The sequence below is a fragment of the Callorhinchus milii genome, unplaced genomic scaffold (genome assembly GCF_018977255.1).
Source record: "Callorhinchus milii isolate IMCB2004 unplaced genomic scaffold, IMCB_Cmil_1.0 Scaffold23, whole genome shotgun sequence".
NCBI lineage: Eukaryota > Metazoa > Chordata > Chondrichthyes > Chimaeriformes > Callorhinchidae > Callorhinchus > Callorhinchus milii.
The window spans coordinates 5,966,795-5,986,132 of NW_024704764.1; the positions used below are offsets into that span (position 1 = coordinate 5,966,795).

At 42.6% G+C, this 19,338-nt stretch overlaps 1 protein-coding gene and 1 long non-coding RNA gene across 5 annotated transcripts in view; one reads left to right on the plus strand and one right to left on the minus strand.

Moving 5' to 3' along the window:
* LOC103183829 overlaps nucleotides 1–18,922 on the plus strand; it is a 35,423-nt gene extending 16,501 nt beyond the window's left edge. The window contains exons 2-3 of the long non-coding RNA XR_488452.1: nucleotides 2,892–3,033; nucleotides 18,679–18,922. This is a non-coding gene — a long non-coding RNA (uncharacterized LOC103183829). The remainder of the gene's footprint in view (nucleotides 1–2,891; nucleotides 3,034–18,678) is intronic.
* The window catches only part of ubtf (upstream binding transcription factor), a 40,344-nt gene that overhangs the window by 15,529 nt on the left and 5,477 nt on the right, over nucleotides 1–19,338 (minus strand). For 2 of the 4 annotated variants that reach the window (XM_042343313.1, XM_042343312.1), the window contains exons 4-14: nucleotides 18,394–18,477; nucleotides 16,749–16,904; nucleotides 15,735–15,799; nucleotides 15,403–15,523; nucleotides 14,051–14,161; nucleotides 13,539–13,672; nucleotides 12,802–12,943; nucleotides 11,673–11,714; nucleotides 10,933–11,061; nucleotides 4,338–4,493; nucleotides 1,227–1,391 (exon numbers count right to left, since the gene is read on the minus strand). In XM_042343313.1, the coding sequence (XP_042199247.1) occupies nucleotides 1,227–1,391; nucleotides 4,338–4,493; nucleotides 10,933–11,061; nucleotides 11,673–11,714; nucleotides 12,802–12,943; nucleotides 13,539–13,672; nucleotides 14,051–14,161; nucleotides 15,403–15,523; nucleotides 15,735–15,799; nucleotides 16,749–16,904; nucleotides 18,394–18,477 (1,305 nt within the window). The remainder of the gene's footprint in view (nucleotides 1–1,226; nucleotides 1,392–4,337; nucleotides 4,494–10,932; nucleotides 11,062–11,672; nucleotides 11,715–12,801; nucleotides 12,944–13,538; nucleotides 13,673–14,050; nucleotides 14,162–15,402; nucleotides 15,524–15,734; nucleotides 15,800–16,748; nucleotides 16,905–18,393; nucleotides 18,478–19,338) is intronic. The other 2 variants (XM_042343314.1, XM_042343315.1) reach the window with 2 other exon arrangements.

Here is a 19,338-nt window from a genome sequence, read left to right on the forward strand (position 1 = left end):
ACCCCAACATCCCTCCATCCCTAACATCCCTCGGAGTCAACGCAGAACAGGGCAATTGGGGGGGGGGGGGGTCATTCCAGAGAATAGTTGAAGCTTTTGAATTGATGCTCAACTCAGTGGACAGCTGGGTGAATAGCTGATGGCTTCAGCTGGAAGCTGAGTAGGTAGTGGCCAGGTTTACAGCTGGTTCAGTGATGGTCTGGCTCTACATGCGTAAAAAACGAGCGAATAAGAACAAAGCATCACAGAGACGCTCAAATCACTTTGCAGTAGTCAGCATTGGACCAAATGAGTCTTTTTCCAGTTACTAACAAGTCGATCTGACCCGCTTCAGAACAAACCAACAAGACTTTAGCGGCGTCATCAATGATCAGACTTGGATTAATTTTATCCATTAGTCACCAATGGATGAATCAGCAGGAAACCACCACTGCAGGCTAGGTAATCTTGCGACAGACACCATAAGAGACCCCGCGAGACTCCAACATTCTTTGAAATCAACGAAGAACAGGGCACCATCTTTTGGGGTAGTTTCCAGAGAATAGATGCAGTTGAACTAAATTTGACCTGATGTTGGATGTGGGGGTGGTGGAAAGATTCTTTACAAAAGGAAGCAATTCCAGTCTGGAAAAAGTACATCCAGCAAGTTAAATGCTTCGCAAAACTGGCGAACAAATTTTTTTAATATAATTACAAAAAATGTTCAAAACAAGAGTACCCAACAAAATACGCTAACCTACAACTTCACCAATTAAACCAGAGTAGACTAGAAAACTGCCCAAAGCACAAGGTCCTTTATATGGTATATAAAATCAATAGGACAACTATTTGCCCAAGTTATCCCAAATTGGATTCTCCCCCTATAATAATACTGCTGGAGTATCCATGCCTATGTGGAGAGTATACAAATCAAGAACTATTTTCAATTGAGACTTGAAACTACTTACAAGGTACAAGGACTTGCGGTGCAACACTCCACGTTTCAAACTACGAGTTTACTGCCGCAAAATATCTGAAACATATTTCGGAATACTTCGCAACAACTGCTGAGAAATAAAGCCATGAGGTCTGCACTATAAAAATCATACTCCAAAATCCAGGCAACCTCCCCTCCAGTTCATGACCTCTATAACAAACGTAAACAGTAAGTCTTCTGCCCTTTGCCCACCCCAGTCCATAGCCTGAATGTAGTCAATCTCATCCCTTGCACCTGCCCCACTCCATACCCTGAACTTTGCCAAGTAGTCTCCAATCACGTTCTGCTGCCAGATCTCTTCCGCAGTCTTGGGTGGCTCGGGCAGCTTTCCTCGGATATCAGCACCTTTTTTGTCTTTCTGCTTTTTCTGTTCGGATTCAGCTTTTGCTTCGGTCTCCATACGCCGATACTTCTCCTGTTGCAGCAAAAAACTCATTTTAGACTCCTCGAGAAAACAGTTACACAACAATATCCATCATTAAAGGCAGGAATGGCAATTTGTCATTACACAACCAACATTCTTTTTGAAAAATAAAAATCAGTCTCCACATAAAACTGAATGGGCAATCTTCTATGGGAAACTAGAAGTTTCATTCTTATTACAAATAATGTCATAGGAATTACATTGCTTCTCTCCCAAACCACTGTGTACAAAACTACATTGTAGATAGAAGACAGTGAGCCTGAAAATCTTGAAAAGCTCCAGTAATCAAGGTCGGGCACAATAGAAAGGGCGTTTTGGTAGATTGGGGAATTTTGTACATAGGAGAAAAAACTATTTACAGAAGGCAGACCAGAAAGAAGTAGGAGAATTGAACATTCTTCTGTATTCTTTCCAACTACTGGTGTATAAAATGAATTATGGTAACAAATTTCACAACTCTAATTTTCCAATAGCAAAACGTAAATATTTGATGTGGGATCGAATCCTAAACCAACTGAGCATTTGTCAGACCCAAAACACAGTAATGATTGGGATACGTTGCTCTATGTAAATCTTGATTTACAATCTTGTAAATCCGAGTGAAGAAAATCCCTGTTTTAAACAAGATGAATAGCTTGTCAATGTTCCAGGAGGATTCCTGATCAGGTGCAATATTGAAGCACTACAATAAGAGGGGGCAGTGGGGGAAGACACAAAGAGACACGCTTTTCATCCAAGCATTCCTCTTCCAGAGCTGTTGGATCAAGAAATTCAAGGCTTTGTAAAAGCACATGGACTCCAAAGATTTATTTTTTATTTTTATATTTATAATAATAATCCTTGCATTTGATATAGCGCTTTTCAGGTCGGGAGGACGTCCCAAAGCGCTTCACAGAATATACTGTAAAGTAAATTGAATGTATATTTGTGGGCGAACGCGGCAGCCAATTGCGCACAGCAATGTACCACAAACAGTCGTAGATTGAAAATGACCAATTTTATTATTGTTTTTGGAGGGATTATTATTAGTTGTGTGGAGTAAGGAAACTTGCCCAAGGTTTCGCCCTCTGCCTGGAATTGAACTCAGGTCTCTCACTTGCAAAGCGAGTGCTCTAACCACTGAGCTACAGGACTCCACGATTTACACGATTTATATATTTACACTGCAAAGATGCTTTGCAAAGAAATATCTGCATATTGATCAATAAAGTGGGCTTCTCTGTTGAAGACCAAATCTTAACATTTTTCCTGGTCAGTAACAGCCAGATAAAAGCACAACAGAGAGGGTTCCATTTAACCCACTGCCCAAATTTGCGTTGTAAGGAGTTTGACTGAATGGGGCTGCTGCCAAGGATTCCAGATTGGCCAATGTCCTCTCTCTGTAGAATGACACTTCTTTTAAACAATGCTAAAGGACTTTCTGGAGAGGAAAGATGGTGGGTTAGGTATCATTTTGCTATCAAAGTGACCAGATATAAATTTATTTTTCAGGTCTTAAGGCAGCCATATCTGAAATGGCATGGCTTATGCATCAACAAGGAAGTTAAACATCACGTGAAGTAATCGGTTACCAAGCAAGAAAGCATTAGATACAAGTTTGGGATCAGATTCCAGGTCGATCTGGATGAATTAGGTTAGTCAAATATCTGGATGTTACAATACTCAATTGTTATTTGTGTGAACCACCACAGCGCTCCGAGACTTGTTTTATGTGAAGGGCGCCAATATAAATACAAGTTGGTGTAATTGGATAACTAGGGCTTTTTCCCTCAAGGCATTTGTTCATTACTCTGGCAGTGCCACAGATTGGGCAAAGTCCCATGTATGTTCTTCAGTTTTTTTGCCAACTGATCTTTCTTCATCTCTGACACTAGATATTAAATAAACTATTTGACCATGGGAGATTACATCCAGAATATGTTCTAGTCATCACCGAATCTCTGTTCATATGCCTTTTCTGTAGTGGTTACTGGGTAGCAAACAAGAACAATCAAGAATAGAAGACCTGGTCACAAGGACAGAAGAGCAGGGTATAAGGCAAGGTAAAGATAAGGTAGCAATTTCCAAGTCCAAGTGAACGTAAACCCTGAGATTGAGGGTTAAGAACAAAGCGCCATTGCACAGCAGGCTTGCAGTAAACTGAAGTCACTCCCATCTGAAAATAAACTTCACTGCTAACGTTGGCACAATTTGCAACTTTTCACCTTGGACATTTGATATTAGCAGAAAGCTGCCAGAGACAGTCTCATCAGCTAGGGAGGAGTGTGGCGAATCTGCCTTGTGAAGATGAATGAAATAGAGACTGAATACGATGGAAGATCACAACTACAAGTTGACTGCGTCCCTCAGTCAATATAAAATAAAAAGTTCAACACTTCTGCATCAGTTAGACCTGAAGAGTTTCTTTCACTTGGTCTTTGCCTTCAACCAATGTCACAGACTAAACTTAAAAACTGCATAATACTGTTGGGAGTTTCTCTTTTTTTGATAGGGGCAGGGAGGGAAATGGAAGAGGAGGAAGAAATTGTGTAACTTAGGCCCTTAAAAATAACCTCATCTAATCATTTGGTTAAAAAGTGTTGAATTTTTAAGGGTGGGCAACAAAACCTCACCGATCAATTTGACAGTCAAACAAGAGACTCCCAATTCCAATGGTCACGTCGAAATGAAGAACTGTAATGATGTCCAGAAAGTTGCAAAGGAATTATCCACTCCAGAGCCTTTTGCTTATCAGCTGCAGGAAAACCCTAACTTCCCTAAACAGGTTGGGGATGTGAATAACTTAGTTCAGCTAAAACTTTTCAAGAAGGACCGTGCTTTCAGCAATTAGATACGTTAGAAAACTAGTGCCAAACTCGTGCCAGTTTCCTCCCACCACCCTCTTCCCAAATTGGTGACGTGTAGTGGTATGGACCCAGCAGCGTATGTAAGGGTTACCTTTTTCTTATCGGATAGTTCGGTCCACATCCTGGCGAGCTTCCTGGTCAGCTCGCTCTCCGACAACTCGGGCTGATCCTTCTGCAGTTTCTTGCGCTTCTCTTCCGAGAAAATGAACATGGCAGAGATTGGACGCTTTGGTTTGTCAGAGGCATTCTGATAACAAACGTGAGAAGAGATCCTTTATAACCATTTGCTTAAAAGTCTGCCAGCCGGTCTTCCACCTCTCTTTTTTTATATATACCATTTCTACCTTCAAGCTGCCGGACGGAGCTCATAGTCCTTAAGATTTAACACTTCTCCCTTTGGAAAGAGCCCTGCTTGGATGGAGGTGCCATTTGTCAGGGAAGAAACGTTGACTTCATTTCTGATGTGTGGTGATGATGGAAAGGTGAAGGGAAGGGGGTGGGAATTGGTCAATCAAGGATGCACCATCTAGGCCCGCCTCATAGGGAGGTTGTTTTCAAAGAGGGAAAAAAAGGTTTTAATTTGAGGATTATCTGGGGGCACAGCTTCACAGATCATCTCCTCGAGCTACAGCAAAATCTGCTTCTGGTACCAATTCCACGATGCAGCTATCAATAGGGAAGGGGTGAGGTGAGGTTGCAGGAAAGGAGTCAGTTTTCTCTTCTCCCTAGAGGTCCGTTGAAACGCCAGTGAACTTGCAAAGTGTGTTATTCTCGTCTCAACCTGCAATCCCCAATGATCAATAAAGCATTAGGTCTATCATGATGCACAGATGAAGAAGGCCCATTGGATCTCATCCTTCCAGAATACCTACCCTATTATCTTCCCATCGCAGCATTGAATCAGTTCTTAAATTAGTCCATTAGATATTCTCAAGACCCATTTAACAGCTCTTTACAAGCAACCTAAATGGAAGTGGAGACACTGGCATTTATACTGAATGAGAAATGTTCGTGGCACCTGGATCACAGCCCTTGAATTGACCATCAGGGTTCGAGTGGCATCACTGAAATGCAACTACGGCACCACTCACTCGGCTCTTCCCACCCAAAGAGGCTATCGATCGAGGAATTCAACAGGAATTCAATGGGAATGTCCAAAGGAAATGGCTTACATCGATTATGGAAATGGCACAACAGTTGTGGATTGTTGCCCATGCCCGCACTCACTCTAAATGACCACAGTCTTGCGGTTTCCTCGGTGTGGCCATTCTACACGTCTGCCTAATCTCTCACTTGGGAGCCCAATAAAATCCATAGCTCAGGAGACGGTGTTGGAAGACAATAAATAACTAGAATTACCGGCCACCACTCCCCCAGCCCCAAACCCCAGTATCCAATTACATACACACGTATGTAATGGAAGTCTTCTAACAAACTGAGTCACAGGTAACTCACTCAAGCCTGTCCTCTAGGATGGGCATACATTAATGAGATGGGATCTACCGTAGGATACCACAGAGCAAACCGCCAACACCAAAGGCACGAAACCTACAGTGATACGAGCACAATCGCATCAACTCAACCTCCGTCCAGATTACACAATGTGATTGATGAACGCGATTACGCAGTATTCCCCCCTCCCTGGCTTCTGCATAAGAAGGCAGATTAGACATTACAAACGGCTATAGCATTGTGCATGGAGTAGACTAAGAGACCTATGCAGTTTGCAGGTAAAAGAATTGATAGAATTAGTTACATTAAATACTTTTCCTCCTCCCCCCAGAGACTTCATATTCTGAACATAAGAATCAGTTGGCTAAACCAAGATAGCCACAGGCTGATTTTTTCCTCGCTCACCGCTGCAGCGCACATGTACAAAGCTGCTTGTGGTTGCTCTGAAATACTTGAAGACTGCCCTCCAGCCAGCAAAGCTTTGCCAGTTGTGGGTCCAAGATAGAACATGAGAATTGCTATACCTAGTTCTAGTTAATTGCTACGAACTAGGTGGACCTTGCTACACCAAGGTCCACCTAGTTCGTCTTCAGCCGTGTGCACATGTCATGACCCAAACTATATCCTGTATCCCACAAACTTATCTCCTAAAAGAAATCTATCTAATTTGCTTTTGAAAGAATCAACACTTTCTGCTTCCACCGTTTCTCTAGGGAGCTTGTTTCATACATTTACTGAAATAGTGTTTCCGCAGATTTGTTTTGAATTTCACCCTCCCCCTTCAATGTCAGGCCGTGTCCTCTGATTCTATTATTCTGGACAAGATAAAACAACTTATTGTGGTCTATGTTATCTCGTCTCTTTAAAATCTTAAAACTCAGTTCTGAAAGAAGACAACACTGCTTGACTTGGGTCTCCGCATCTCTGATAAAACCAACAAAATGCACTTACAAAGAGCTGCTGATCAATTACACATTATTCCCGAAAGATCTTAGTAAAGCTCATTCCCAGCGTTTATAGTTAGCTTCAAGGAAATTCAGCAGAATCTCTATCCGCTCGAAGGATCAGTAAACCACTCTCTCCAGGGTCACAACCGGGGCTCAGCAATCTCCACAGGAATTTCTAAGCTCTCATCATGGGCTCACGGCTTCCTAACAGAAAGTTGTAAAGCTTCCAGCTGTGTTGACTACGGTTAACCTTGAAACCAGCAGTAGACTACCATCAAGACTTTGGGTAAAAGGGGACCTTCTTCTCTTCAACAGACCACTCAACTGTAGAATTAGTAGACAGACGTATGCTTGAGATGCACACAACCATTGGCTCCAGTTATAAGATCCAAATTCTCCATTGCATACTACCTACTGGTTTAACCCGCCTACCGCTCGATTTTCTCCGCAACTGAATAAGGTCACTGCACATCAGACGGGAAGCCCTTTCCATTTTTTTCACCTACTTAGGTTGACGGAATTCAATATTACTGCACCAAACACATGGAGACTGCGAGATGTCTCTGATTCAAGATACAGTTGTTCAAACTTCCTGCTCTGTGTAATCATTTCAATGCCTTTTCCAATTGTCAGATTAACAATGAGCAACCAGAAGAGTATAAAGAATCAGGAGTGAGGCTGGAGTTACTAGGAGCAGCTGAAATGTGAGAATGTGGCTGATGGATATAAAATCCCTCCAAAGCAGGAGAGATGGTAGCTATTAAATAGCAATCTTAGTTTAGAGTCATTTATCTAAGCCGAGATAGCCGGAGGCTGATTTTGTCTTGCTCAGCAGTACAGTTTACATGTCCAAAGTAATGTAGCCACTCTTGAATATTTGAAGGCTGCCGTGTGCAGTATTGCCGATTGTAGGCCCTTGTGAGGAAAGCAAAGTATTGGGTTTAGTATGTAAATAAACCAAATGCAAATCTGCAAAAGCAACCAAGGCACACACCACAAGGAGATGACCTGGAAAAGAAGGTAAACAACATCCGTTCGGCTCAGTGGTAAAAAATACTTGGGACATTTCTACATGCGGCCTTGGGGTTTCCATCAATTGGAATTAAATGACGTTAGCTGTGATATCAACAGAGGCTATAATTAAGAAAAAACATTAGAGCTGTGTTTAACACACCCTGCACATCTCTGACAAATGCAGGGTATAACGAACAATACACAGGGACAGAAAAAACAGCAGTGTTTGTGATTGCTGATGGAATGTTAATACCATCAAATCCTCCTACTGAAGGATGCAGCAAGCTCCATTGACACATCAAATGCTACAACTTAATTTCCAGTTAGACATTTCTTTATCTCGGTCGACTTCGAAAAGGATCAAGTTCTTCCGCCTGGTATAGATTCAAAAATAGCCCACGCTTGGCCAGTTACACCCCTCCTTCCTCTTTGTTGTACAATTAGTCTTTAAAGTTATCTTTCAACGAACTTCATTACGACACCACCATCATCACAGAGTCCATCAGCCTGACCAGCTAAAGGTCAGGTCTATATCCAGCAGATGGACTGGACTACGTAGGATATCCCCAACACCACAACAGGAAATGCATTGGAAACACAAGTCATCTACAACATGGGCTCTTGCAACAATGGAAATGATTATGTATGGAGAAGCACTCCGGGCCCACTAACCCGCAAGTTGTTGTTATGTAATGGGTCGTATGGCATTTTAATGTTCAGGCATTGGAACTCTAAACTGGGTGTGGTATCATACTCCGCACACCAGCTAAATATTTCAGTAATGAAAAACAGTGACATTTTGTCCATGGATACCAAGTTAAGGATGTCCTGAAATGAAGACAGAAATTTGAGGAGTGAAAAGAGATTCTCCTCATCTTTAAACTTTCCCTCTTTTCAAAACATTGGAATGCATTTGCCTCTTCCATCTTTTGCTGCTCAAGTCCCTCCAGCCTGGCTTTTGACCTGCCCACAAACCAAGACCAGGGTCACTAATCTTCAAAAACACTTGCAGCCAAGACTCCCAACTCGATCAATCTACCAACAGCTACCTATCCTTCCAAACAAACAATTGCTTCATTACTAACACTGCCTCTCCCCCTGACCAGCTCATCTCCGGAACATTGCCCAAATATAACCACACTATGTTGCTGAAATCCCCATTCATGCTTTAGCCACCTTGAAGATAAGGCATCATCAATGCTCTTCTCTCTGGCCTCCTGAGTGCCATACTCCACAAGCTCCAATCCATCCCAAGCTCTGTTGCCCATATTCTCTCCCACACCAGTCTCTACCTCACCAAGATCCACAGGCTCCCAGCACACTAATGGATATCATTTACACCATCTCGGAGTTCTTCCGACTCGCACCCTCCCTAGAATCATGAATCTTACAGCACATTTGCCTGTGCCAGCTCTTTGAAAGAGCTATCCAACTAGTCCTACTCCCCCACTCTTACCCCATAGCTTTGCAAATGTTTCCTTTTCAAGTACCTATCCAATTCCCTTTTGAAAGCTACTATCAAATCTACTACTCCCTCTCCACATTCAAAGCCCATTTCTCTGTCCTCTTTCCACTCTCTTCAGCTCCCAGCCCCCCAAAATCGCAGGTGTCCAGCCAAAAGTGTGAAGCACTTTGAAACATCTTACCAACACGAAAGGCACTATATAAATGTAAATCATATTGTATTAACCTAAACTTTAAATCCCTCCTCAGGCACATACATCCCGATTTATACAGGGTGACCAAAGTCTTAAATTTTTTTTAATATAGGGTAGATATCGTGACTTTTTGGTCACCCTGTACAATCTCTCCTAGCCCATTCTCTTGCCCATATACTCCGCCTATCTGATTTTTCTATTGCTTGCACCACTTTCACATATACCTCTGAAAGTCTCTTAAATCTCATTGCCTCTGCCTCTCCGCATCTTCGAAATCCAGGTTAAAAACAAATAGGTCACCGTGCTTTTGGTCGACATCCTATTTCTCCCCTCGGTGTTCCCACTATGACCGTTATATTACTTGAGAATCACTGTACATGAAAGGGGTTAGGTCCAAACTGTGGTTGACCACAATAGCTATCCAGCAGCTGTGCAGAAGTGAAGATATTTGCGTAAGATTTGCAACCAGGCTTGTTGAGCGATTCCCTAGTCAGGAACAGCCCTGATCCCACTTATCCAGGCTTGAACATGAAGAATGAATACTTGAGCAAGAGAACAGCTGGCACCTGAGCAACCAAACAAACTTTTTGAGGTGTTGGCAAGGAAGAAAAAAAGAGATGAAGTACAAATACTAACTCAGAAAATAGGAGTTGTGTACCTCCCACCTGCTGACACAAAGGATTGGGATAAGATGCCAGGCACTGCAAATACGACTTTCATGCCAAACTTGCACATTTGAGTTTTGCTCCAGCTGACCCTCATCTCAGCCAATGGAAATATTGACTGGCATTTCATTAGCAAAGGGCTATTTTCCACCGCATCAAAGGTAGAGGTCACTGCACGACAGATGAGAAGCCTTGAGGTTGCTGGAAGGAGTTACCTGGAGTGTGGCTTTGGGAGCAAACATATCTTGTTCCAGAATGTGCCATGTGGTTTGTATACTGAGTGCTAAGCACATTTGTGTTAAGGCTATGCACGTCCAACTGATTGAGTCACCATGTATTGAGCTGTGTCGTGTGTCCTGGCTGGGGGGGGGGGGGGGGGGGAGTTGGGTGTATGGAGAATGATAACGATGCGTGTGTGCGCAGCCCACTGGAAACAAGCTGCTGGTATTGACTGTCCATCCAGCGGGTTCTCAAACCCACGCTGGGCATCCCTCTGATGACCAACATGTGACTTTCCTTTTTGGTGGGGAGAAATAGCTCCTCTATAGGGTCGACATATCTAACAAAGGGAAGCAGAGTCAGTCAACTCTTTGATATTGACTTGATGATTCCAATGCCGTAGCCAGACTTCAATGGGACTTGGGAGGGGGTAAACATCATTGGAAGGTGGGTGGGGTTCATCACACTCGGCTCATGAGAAACCTGCACCTCTAACGGTGGCCCAAGTAATGAGAAGCTTACTTACCACTGCCTCATATTGGTGAAAAACAAGGTTGACATTGTGTTTTGCCAAATTATTGACGTCGTGCAGAAAGAACATGTATGCACATACATGAGTCATCAAGTGCGTGGCTCCATGCCAGACTGAGTCAACATCTTTAGAGGGAGCCTCCATTAGCAAAATCGCATAGAGGTGACAAGGCCACACTGAAACGGTCAGAAGTACGCACCTTGGTCGCTTCTGTAGAGGATGGGGTACCTTTAAGCCCACCCTGCTTCAAGTTGCTCGCTGCTTTCTTGTTTACTCCAAACATCTTCTCTTCACCAAGGACTCGCTGCTGCTCGTGCACAGGGAGGCTCTGTGACAGAATTTTTAAAAAATGGTGATTTCACAATACATTAAAATAACAGCAAAATGGACCCTAAAACAGCTACTACCCAAACTTATTTGCAGCCCCACATATACAATGATAGAATTTGGTACAGTGCCTATCGCATTGTCAAATTGTCTCAAAGCGCTTCATAGGATATTACTGTGAAGTGCAGCGACTCTGTATTTTGTGGGCAAATGAGGCAGTCAATTTACGCACAGCAACGTCCTACAGACAGCCATGAAACAAATGACCAATTTTTTTGGGGGTATTGTTAGTCAGATCACCAGAAGAAGCTTCAATTTCAATGCCCCCACTCATTCTGAACCACATACTCTAACTGGACAGACCATTATTGTCACAGAAATGTCACTTTCCACAACAGAAGACTGAGAATGACTAACTGAGGAAGACACACAAGGAACTTCACTAGGGAGGGCAGTGCAATACACCACTGGCTGAAGTTAGATCCTCTGTACAGACAAGACAGTAACAGGAGCACTAATCCACAATGTTGTTGTACGTTAGAGTAGAACGGTGAATTGTATATCAATTAAGCAACCCATATTGGCATTTACCCCAGAATGTAGCACACCTACCTGCAAAAACCGATGGAGGTCGATCTCGTATTCCTTCTTTTTCTGTTGGGGGGAAAAAAGTAGATTAAATCAAGGCAACAATTCTTTATAATCTTAACATTGGGGTTCAGTAACTCAAGATCCTTAATTCTAAGACATGCTCCAGGCAATAGCTGGGTCATTGGAAATGGCAGAAAGTATCATCGAGGCAATAATTAATACTACTGATTAATGCAAGATCTCACAAAGCTCAAAGATAACATAAGCAGGCAGCTTTGCCAGGCATCGCCAGAGCAACCATAAGGAATTGGTGCTAAGCTGCAGGATTTGCTTAAGATCAAATTTGATGTGTCCAATTTACTCCTCTATGGCATATGCTTATCTGCTCCTAGTCTAGCCTCCTCTTGTTGGGTGCAGTTCAACAATGCCCTCAGGCACTCACTTCAAATGTCCATTCGGCACCTTGGGATGTCCTCCCGACGTGAAAGACGCTATACAAATGTAGTTTTGTATTGTATTGCTCATGTCGGCAGGGGTCACAGTTGAGCCTAACCTCCCAACAGCTGCCACATGTGAGTGCAACCAGTAGAGGGTGCTATAGAGGGATTGGAAGTCAGAGCCCAGTCTCGTTTTACTCTCCCGAGCCCTAGAAAGGCCGCGGACAATTGAGCCCAAAGACCGGCAAATTCAGCATAGATTCAAACCTCTGAGCCTATAAACAGCAACTCTGTCCACTGCACCTATATCCACTGTACCATCCGGGATGCCCCACAAAAGTTATTTGTACTGTGATATTCACAAAATTAATCTGATAAAAAATGAACCATTTTAAAAAATGAAACCCTCCTTTGTGGAATTCAAATAGAGAACGTTCTGGTCCTAGGTTTGATGCCCAACCAACTGAGCTACTCAGCAACAATAAGGACAAGTAACCCTGCCAAATTGCCCCACCTTCCTCTTTGGGGCACCAGTTTCACGAGCGCAATCAGAATGAAGAAGCAACAACAAGTATTCATACAGCACCCCTCACGCAGGGTAGCATCCCAGAGCGCTTTCTAGCGTTCCAGAGCAGATGTAGTTTGAACCAAGTATCATAAAGAGGAATACAATTGCCATTGAGGTTGATTTGCCGAGCAGCCGCAGTCAGTACCTGTTCACAGCGTTTCTGATAGGCATCTTTCTCTTTCTGAGACAGCATTTTCCACTGTTTGCTACAGAGGACCATACGCTCTGTGCTGGGGATGTCCTTCATGTTGGACATTAGCTCCGCACAGTATAGAGAATAGCCATTCCTAAGACCAAAAAAAACCCAATAAAAGTAGTCAGGTGTGAGAATCGTGATTATTCACATAAAAGCAATATTCCATCTTTATATAAACTCCTTAATATCTATACAAGATGATACAGAATACACTCGCCTCCCTCCCGCACATTCCCCTTCATACCAACCGAATACTCTAGTGGTGCTCTTTAAAGAGCCAGCACAGACGAGATGGGACGAATGGCCTCCTTTTGTGCTGTAAATTTCTACGATTCTGTAATAATACTTACATTTAGCATAGCACCTTTTACATCAGGAGGACATTCCAAAGCACTTCACAGGATATACTGTAAAGTGCAACTGTTTTGTGAGTGAAAGCGGGAGTCAATTTGTGCACAGCAACATATTACAATTGTCTTTGAAGCGAGTGACCAATTTTATTTGGGGCCAGATTGTTCGCTAGGCCACAGGGAGACAGAAACTCTCTTCTCTTTTTCAAAAGTGCCACAGGATCTTTAGCATTCTTTAGCTGAACGGGCAGACGGACCTCAATTGATGTCCCAATTATCTACAATCGTCGGTCAATCAATTTCCCACAGGAAGCAAAGGATTAGACTAGCACTTACGGGGGTGGTTTGGTGGGTCGTCCATCAAATCTATCCTTCAGTTGCCGCTCAGCTTTGGTCAGCGTGTTTTTGGTCAAATCGTCCATACTAATACTGAGCTCTGGGTGACGCATGATGTAATCTCTCATTGCTTCCTGTAATCACAATAAGTGGCAATGATGGCTGAACTGATTTGAACAGTGGATCGATATCATCCCTCCCCTCCTAAAATCTTAACAGAATGTGTACTGCTGTTTCTATATGGCGGTATAGGTCTTTATTCACTGCATAAAATATCCTCTCTAAACTTCACAACTTAGCTAGCAGTAAATATGGTCTCACTCTCCACTCACACCTCTTTGCCAAGATTATGCCGATCTCCATGGAGGTCAAAAAGGAGAGAAGGAAAATAAAAAGAACAAGCAGTAGACTATGTCAGGAACTCAGAACTCACGATGCCTGGAATGAGTGCCGAAGAGTTCAGTGGGGTATACAAACTGTTAAGGTCACACCATCAGCCACGAGGTACTTGCCTCGTATACTTCACGCTGCTCCAAGCTTTTGCCAATCCACTTCAACCGCTTCTTGTCAGACAGCTGGGACCACTGCTTGCCCAGTGCATCTTTCACATCCTTCATCGTTGCCTGAAAGTCGAGGGGAAATTATACTGATTCGTTCAAATAATAATCCTTGCATTTGATTATAGCGCCATCAAAGCGTTTCCCAGAACATACTGTAAAGTGTAGTGACTGTATTTTGTGGGTGAAGCACAGCAGCCAATGGTGCACAGCAGTGTCCCACAAACATCTGCAGATTGAATGTCCAATTTTTTTTAAATATAGAGTGATAGTTAACCCAGGAAAAGCAATCCCCCAATCGACTAATAACCGGGTTCCTACTTACTGCTAAGTAAACAGAGGCGTGTGTGTGGAGTAAGGAAACTTGCTTTGGAAGATTTTGCCTTGTCCCGCCTACTCAACATCCCCTGCCAACTACAACATGGAAAACATTTGGAAGACAGGCAACAGAACAATCTCACTTTGTTGCTGTAATTAGCGGTTAAGCAATCACAAATGATTTAACGCTTTGGTCTAAAGTTTTGTCAAATCTTTATTTACACTAAATAAAAGCCCCTTCAATTAGATAGTTACTCAGCATAATATCAAAGAACTTTAAAGCACAACCTGTGGCTGGCTCAGAACTTTGTTTAGTTCCTCCTCCCATCTCCATACCCTCTGATATTCCTCCTTTATGAATATGTATCTACTTCCTTCTTTGGAGTGACTATGGATTCACAAACAAATGGGAAGCCAGGGCAGCTCAGCTAAGCAATGCTGCGCTCACCTGCTCAGGAAAGATCAACCAAAGTTAGGGTAGTTGTATCAAGACAGCAGCTTTTGGTCTCTTTCTCTGCCCCAATTTTTACAATAGCTCATTGGAGTGGCATTGCTCAATTCCCTCCCCGTGCACAGGTGGAGCAAACCAAGGGGCAGCAAACCAAGGGTCAGCAATAGGATGCACCACACAAAGAGCTTTGTCAGTCTAACCGGAACATAGAAAACAGCAAAAAAAGTCACGTTGTATGCGTTTCTTATACTCTGAATCGATCAGCCTTCATATACAAAGGATTTAGCCACCACCTCAGAGTCTCTATCCTTTGATACTTTACTTGTCATTGTAGCTACTCAAGTACAAAATGACCAGGTTAAAATGTGACGATTGGGACTCATAAATGAGTGCACCCTCAAACCCTGAGCTCATTTGATTGTAAGGAAGCAAAATCAAATCCATTAATAACAATTGTGACTTTAAATGCCGAGTCACATGGGGGGGGGGGGGGCAGGATCCATGTCAAGCCGACACACAGACACTGCAGCGCATTTACCTGCGGGTGCAGCTTCATGAAAGCTTTTTTCTCATGGAGGTACCACAGCTGCTGGGGCGTTTTTGGTTTTTCTGGAACATCAGTTCTCTTTACCGACTCCAACAGTTCTGGATGGTCCTCTCTGAGGAGAGGCAGAGGAATGAGGGTCCAATTACACAAAGACCACTCACATCCGTCTCCCAAAACAGCAATGAGCAGCATTACGTCTTTAGTTTTGAAGAGGCTAAACCCACTCAGTCATTTGTTTTCTTGGGAACTCTTTGATTTTCTCCTTAAGCTCAAGCCCTCCGCTTACCACCCCACCCCGCCAACAGAAAGACAAAGAGTTTTACCTGAACCTGGCCATGTTATGCTCAAAATCCTCCTTCTCTTTCTGAAACTCCTGAATATATTTCATCTGAAGAAAAACGCAAAATATGATAGGAAAGAAACTACCTCAGTAATAAAAAGCATCTCCCCTTCTCATTACTAGGTCAAGTGTAAGGATGATCATTTGCTTCACTTCTTTTACTCCATATGCACCCGCCTGTCCCTCCAGGCTCTCTTCCCTTGATTCACCAGCTACCCTTTACTGTGTGGACTTCTGCTTTGTTATCATTTTCTGGCCTCTTATTTGCAGGGCATTTGTGTTGGTAAACCAACAATCAAGTTACTCCCAAGTCCAAACCCATCCCGATTACTCAGGCCACTCAAAAGGTAAAATAATTACATTGCAACTTCGATTAGGTAGTTGGCATTTCACTCAGTGAGCGACATTACCTCAATGTGGTGCTACAGTGACTTTCACGCTTTAATAATAATACTTGTATTTGATAATAGTGCTTTTTCAAAGGGATATTAGTAGTAATATACTAAAATAGTATATTTTTCACGGGATATACTGCAAAGTGTAGTGACTGCATTTTGTGAGCGAAACATTGCACACAAAGTCACACAAACAGCCATTGGATGAGTGACCAATCTTATGTTGGGGGATTCTTGGCCATGACATAGGGAGAGAAAAACTCCCTTCTCTTTTCAAATAGTGCCATGGGATCTTTAACATCCATCTGAACAGGCAGATGGGACCTTGGTTTAATGTCTCATCCAAAGAACGAGAATCCCATACCCACATAGTCTCCCAAACATTAGCCTAGGTAGAAAACCCAGTTGAGTATGCATTGAAGCCAATCATAGTGGCATGCTGTGCAGGTGGCTAAGTTAGTGCACACTATTTGAACAATGCAAGCCATCATATTTCATTGCCCCATTGGATTATATCCAGGGAAAAACAGGATTTTCTAGCCATCCAACCTTTGAATGCAACATAACACTGAGCAGAAAATCCACACCCCGGCATTATTCACCTTTTTCTTCTCTGGCAGCTCCTTGTATTTCTTAGAGAGAATTTTGGTCAGATCCAAGTTGCTCATTTCAGGGTGAAGCTTTGCATATTTTGCCCTTTTCTCCATAAAGAATCGAAAATAGGGAGTGAGTGGCTTCTTGGGGAAATCGGGATGTTTCTGTGAATGAGAGAGTCGGCCTTTTCATATTAACACAGTGCAGCCCATCAGACAGTCAGACCCAAAGCCACCGAGCTTCAAAGTGGGAAAAGACAAAGAGATTATTGCAATGTCGCTAAGGATTTGAGCTGAAATTGTAACCCTGCAAAGCATACCGGCTAACCTGGGGAGGTGAAATCAATGAAGGGCTCAGTTATGGCACAAGTCTTTGGTCAAGGTGGAACAGAAACTTGGCATTTCACTTAAGACTAAAACGTACATAAAGCAAGAAAGGTGAGATCATTAATTACCTGCAGGACAGCAATGTTGACAGACCTGGTGAAAACGTGCTATTATCACTCAGGTTCGCAATGAGGAAGTGCGTATATTTGAGAGAAATGAAATGTATAAAACCAACACAGAGAGACAATTTGTTCTGAAAATGCCATTGATTACATTGCTCAAAACAGTGCACTTTTTCTTTCCCGCTATCATTGGATGTTAAGATTAAATTCCAAGCTTGTTCAGTACATCCAACAATCTACTCGTGCTGATGCTGAGCTAATGTAGCATATTGGTACCAAAAGAGTAGAGGAAATACCTTGAGCCAAAAATGATTCTTCATCGACTCAGTTCATCACTTTAATTTGATCCACCTGTCATGCTAGTGTTAAAAGCCTTATTATCTTGTTTAAACAAATCGAGTTTAGAAGGATTAAATCTGTAATAGTCCTGCTGCGTGCTAATCAACGTTCAAGCAGATACAATGACGATTTCACACACCAACTATTACACTTTACTGAAATCACATTCACAACACTGTACTGCTTGCTTGCTGTTAATTATCTTCAGACCTTCAAAACTCCGACGAGGTAGCAGAATTAAAGGAGAGGTGGGGAAGAGATTTGGAATGTTGTGTCAACACTCGTGAATAGAAGCAAAATATACATATTGCCATTTAGTTGGCGAATCATACAAGCCAGGCCCCATGCTATTCCATGATCAAGCTCCATCAAACCCATCGGCAATGTAGTCAGTGAGTGTGAAAAGCTGTTAGTGGAAGAGAAAACGCAGCTCTTACAATTTGTGTGTGTGTAAACTAACCGAGTACCGTCAACGGATCAAATTGTATTTAAAGGGCAGGAATTTTTTCATCGCAATTTCTTAAGAATTGGAGATCCTAAATGAATACCTAGAGATGTGCTTCTTGTGAGTTGGGGAGATCAGTAATCAGAGGGAGAGAAAGAACAAAATAGATAACCAACTTCATTGAACTGCTCAGGATTTCCTGAAGGATCGATCGATCTACCGTTGGCAGAAAGCATTTCACTCTGCCCTGTCACACTCTGCGTATGCAGATTACAAAGACTATAACAGGTTTGTGAGGGTGTAATCGGTGTAAACCGTGTGCTGAGGTTTCCAGAACATATTGTATCGGTGACCAACACTCTTCTCCTTTGCCAACTGCATATCATCACCTGAATTCGGGTTTGCTCCACCTCAATCTCACCTTCAGCTTTTTTCCTTTGTATGGATTCCTCACATGTTCCTGCGCGTCCATAATCAGTTCTGTTAATGTGCGAAATTTCCTCACCTGGAGGCAGAAATATGGGAGGGGGGTGTTTGTAGGAAACGGAGCACAATAGAACACACTGCTTCACAAAGAGGTTACATGTTGGATGGGTGTTGGAAGTTCAAACTTTATATACTGTAAAGTGAATTAACTGTATTTTGTGGGCGAAATGAATATGTGAAGTTATTGTGTTACAATCGTTCTTTCTTGTTATCCTGACAGCCTATGCAGCACACTCCAAAACCCGGGATAGATGAGGAAGTAGGGCTTTTGACATTTCTCCAGTACCTCCCGACGTGAAAAGCACTATACAAATGTAATGTTGTATTGTATTCTCTCCTTTTTTCCTCTTCAAAATGCCTTCATCACATTGATGTATGGTCCCACAATCAAAGAACCGGATCGAACAACAAAAACTTAATCTGCAGAGCTGCTTAAATGACAACCCCCACCACAACTGAAAGCACTCCTGAGACCTAAACCTGAATACTGCAAACCTGTAAAGGCTTGAAGGAAACATTCATTCCCAGGGTTTTATTTCCTCTCCATTTGGTAACTGCTCCAAGGCACTACCCCATGTGAAGGTTGCAAGTAGTTGTTGTTGCTGTGGCTGTAATTTCAAATACAGGAATTTCTGAAATTCGTGCAGAAGGTAAAGAAAAGCAATTTGTAAAAGGATTCCATGCAATAATCATCACACTCTCAGGTGTGCCAGAGATTGCAGATAAAATAATCCTTAAATTTGGCATAGAGTCTCTCAGGTCATGAGGATGTCTCAAAGCCCTTCACAGGATATACTGTAAAGTGTGGTGGCTGTACTTTACCAGCATTAGAGTTTAAAATAAAAATAAATCACTATTGGGTGTAGCAGCTAGACCCACT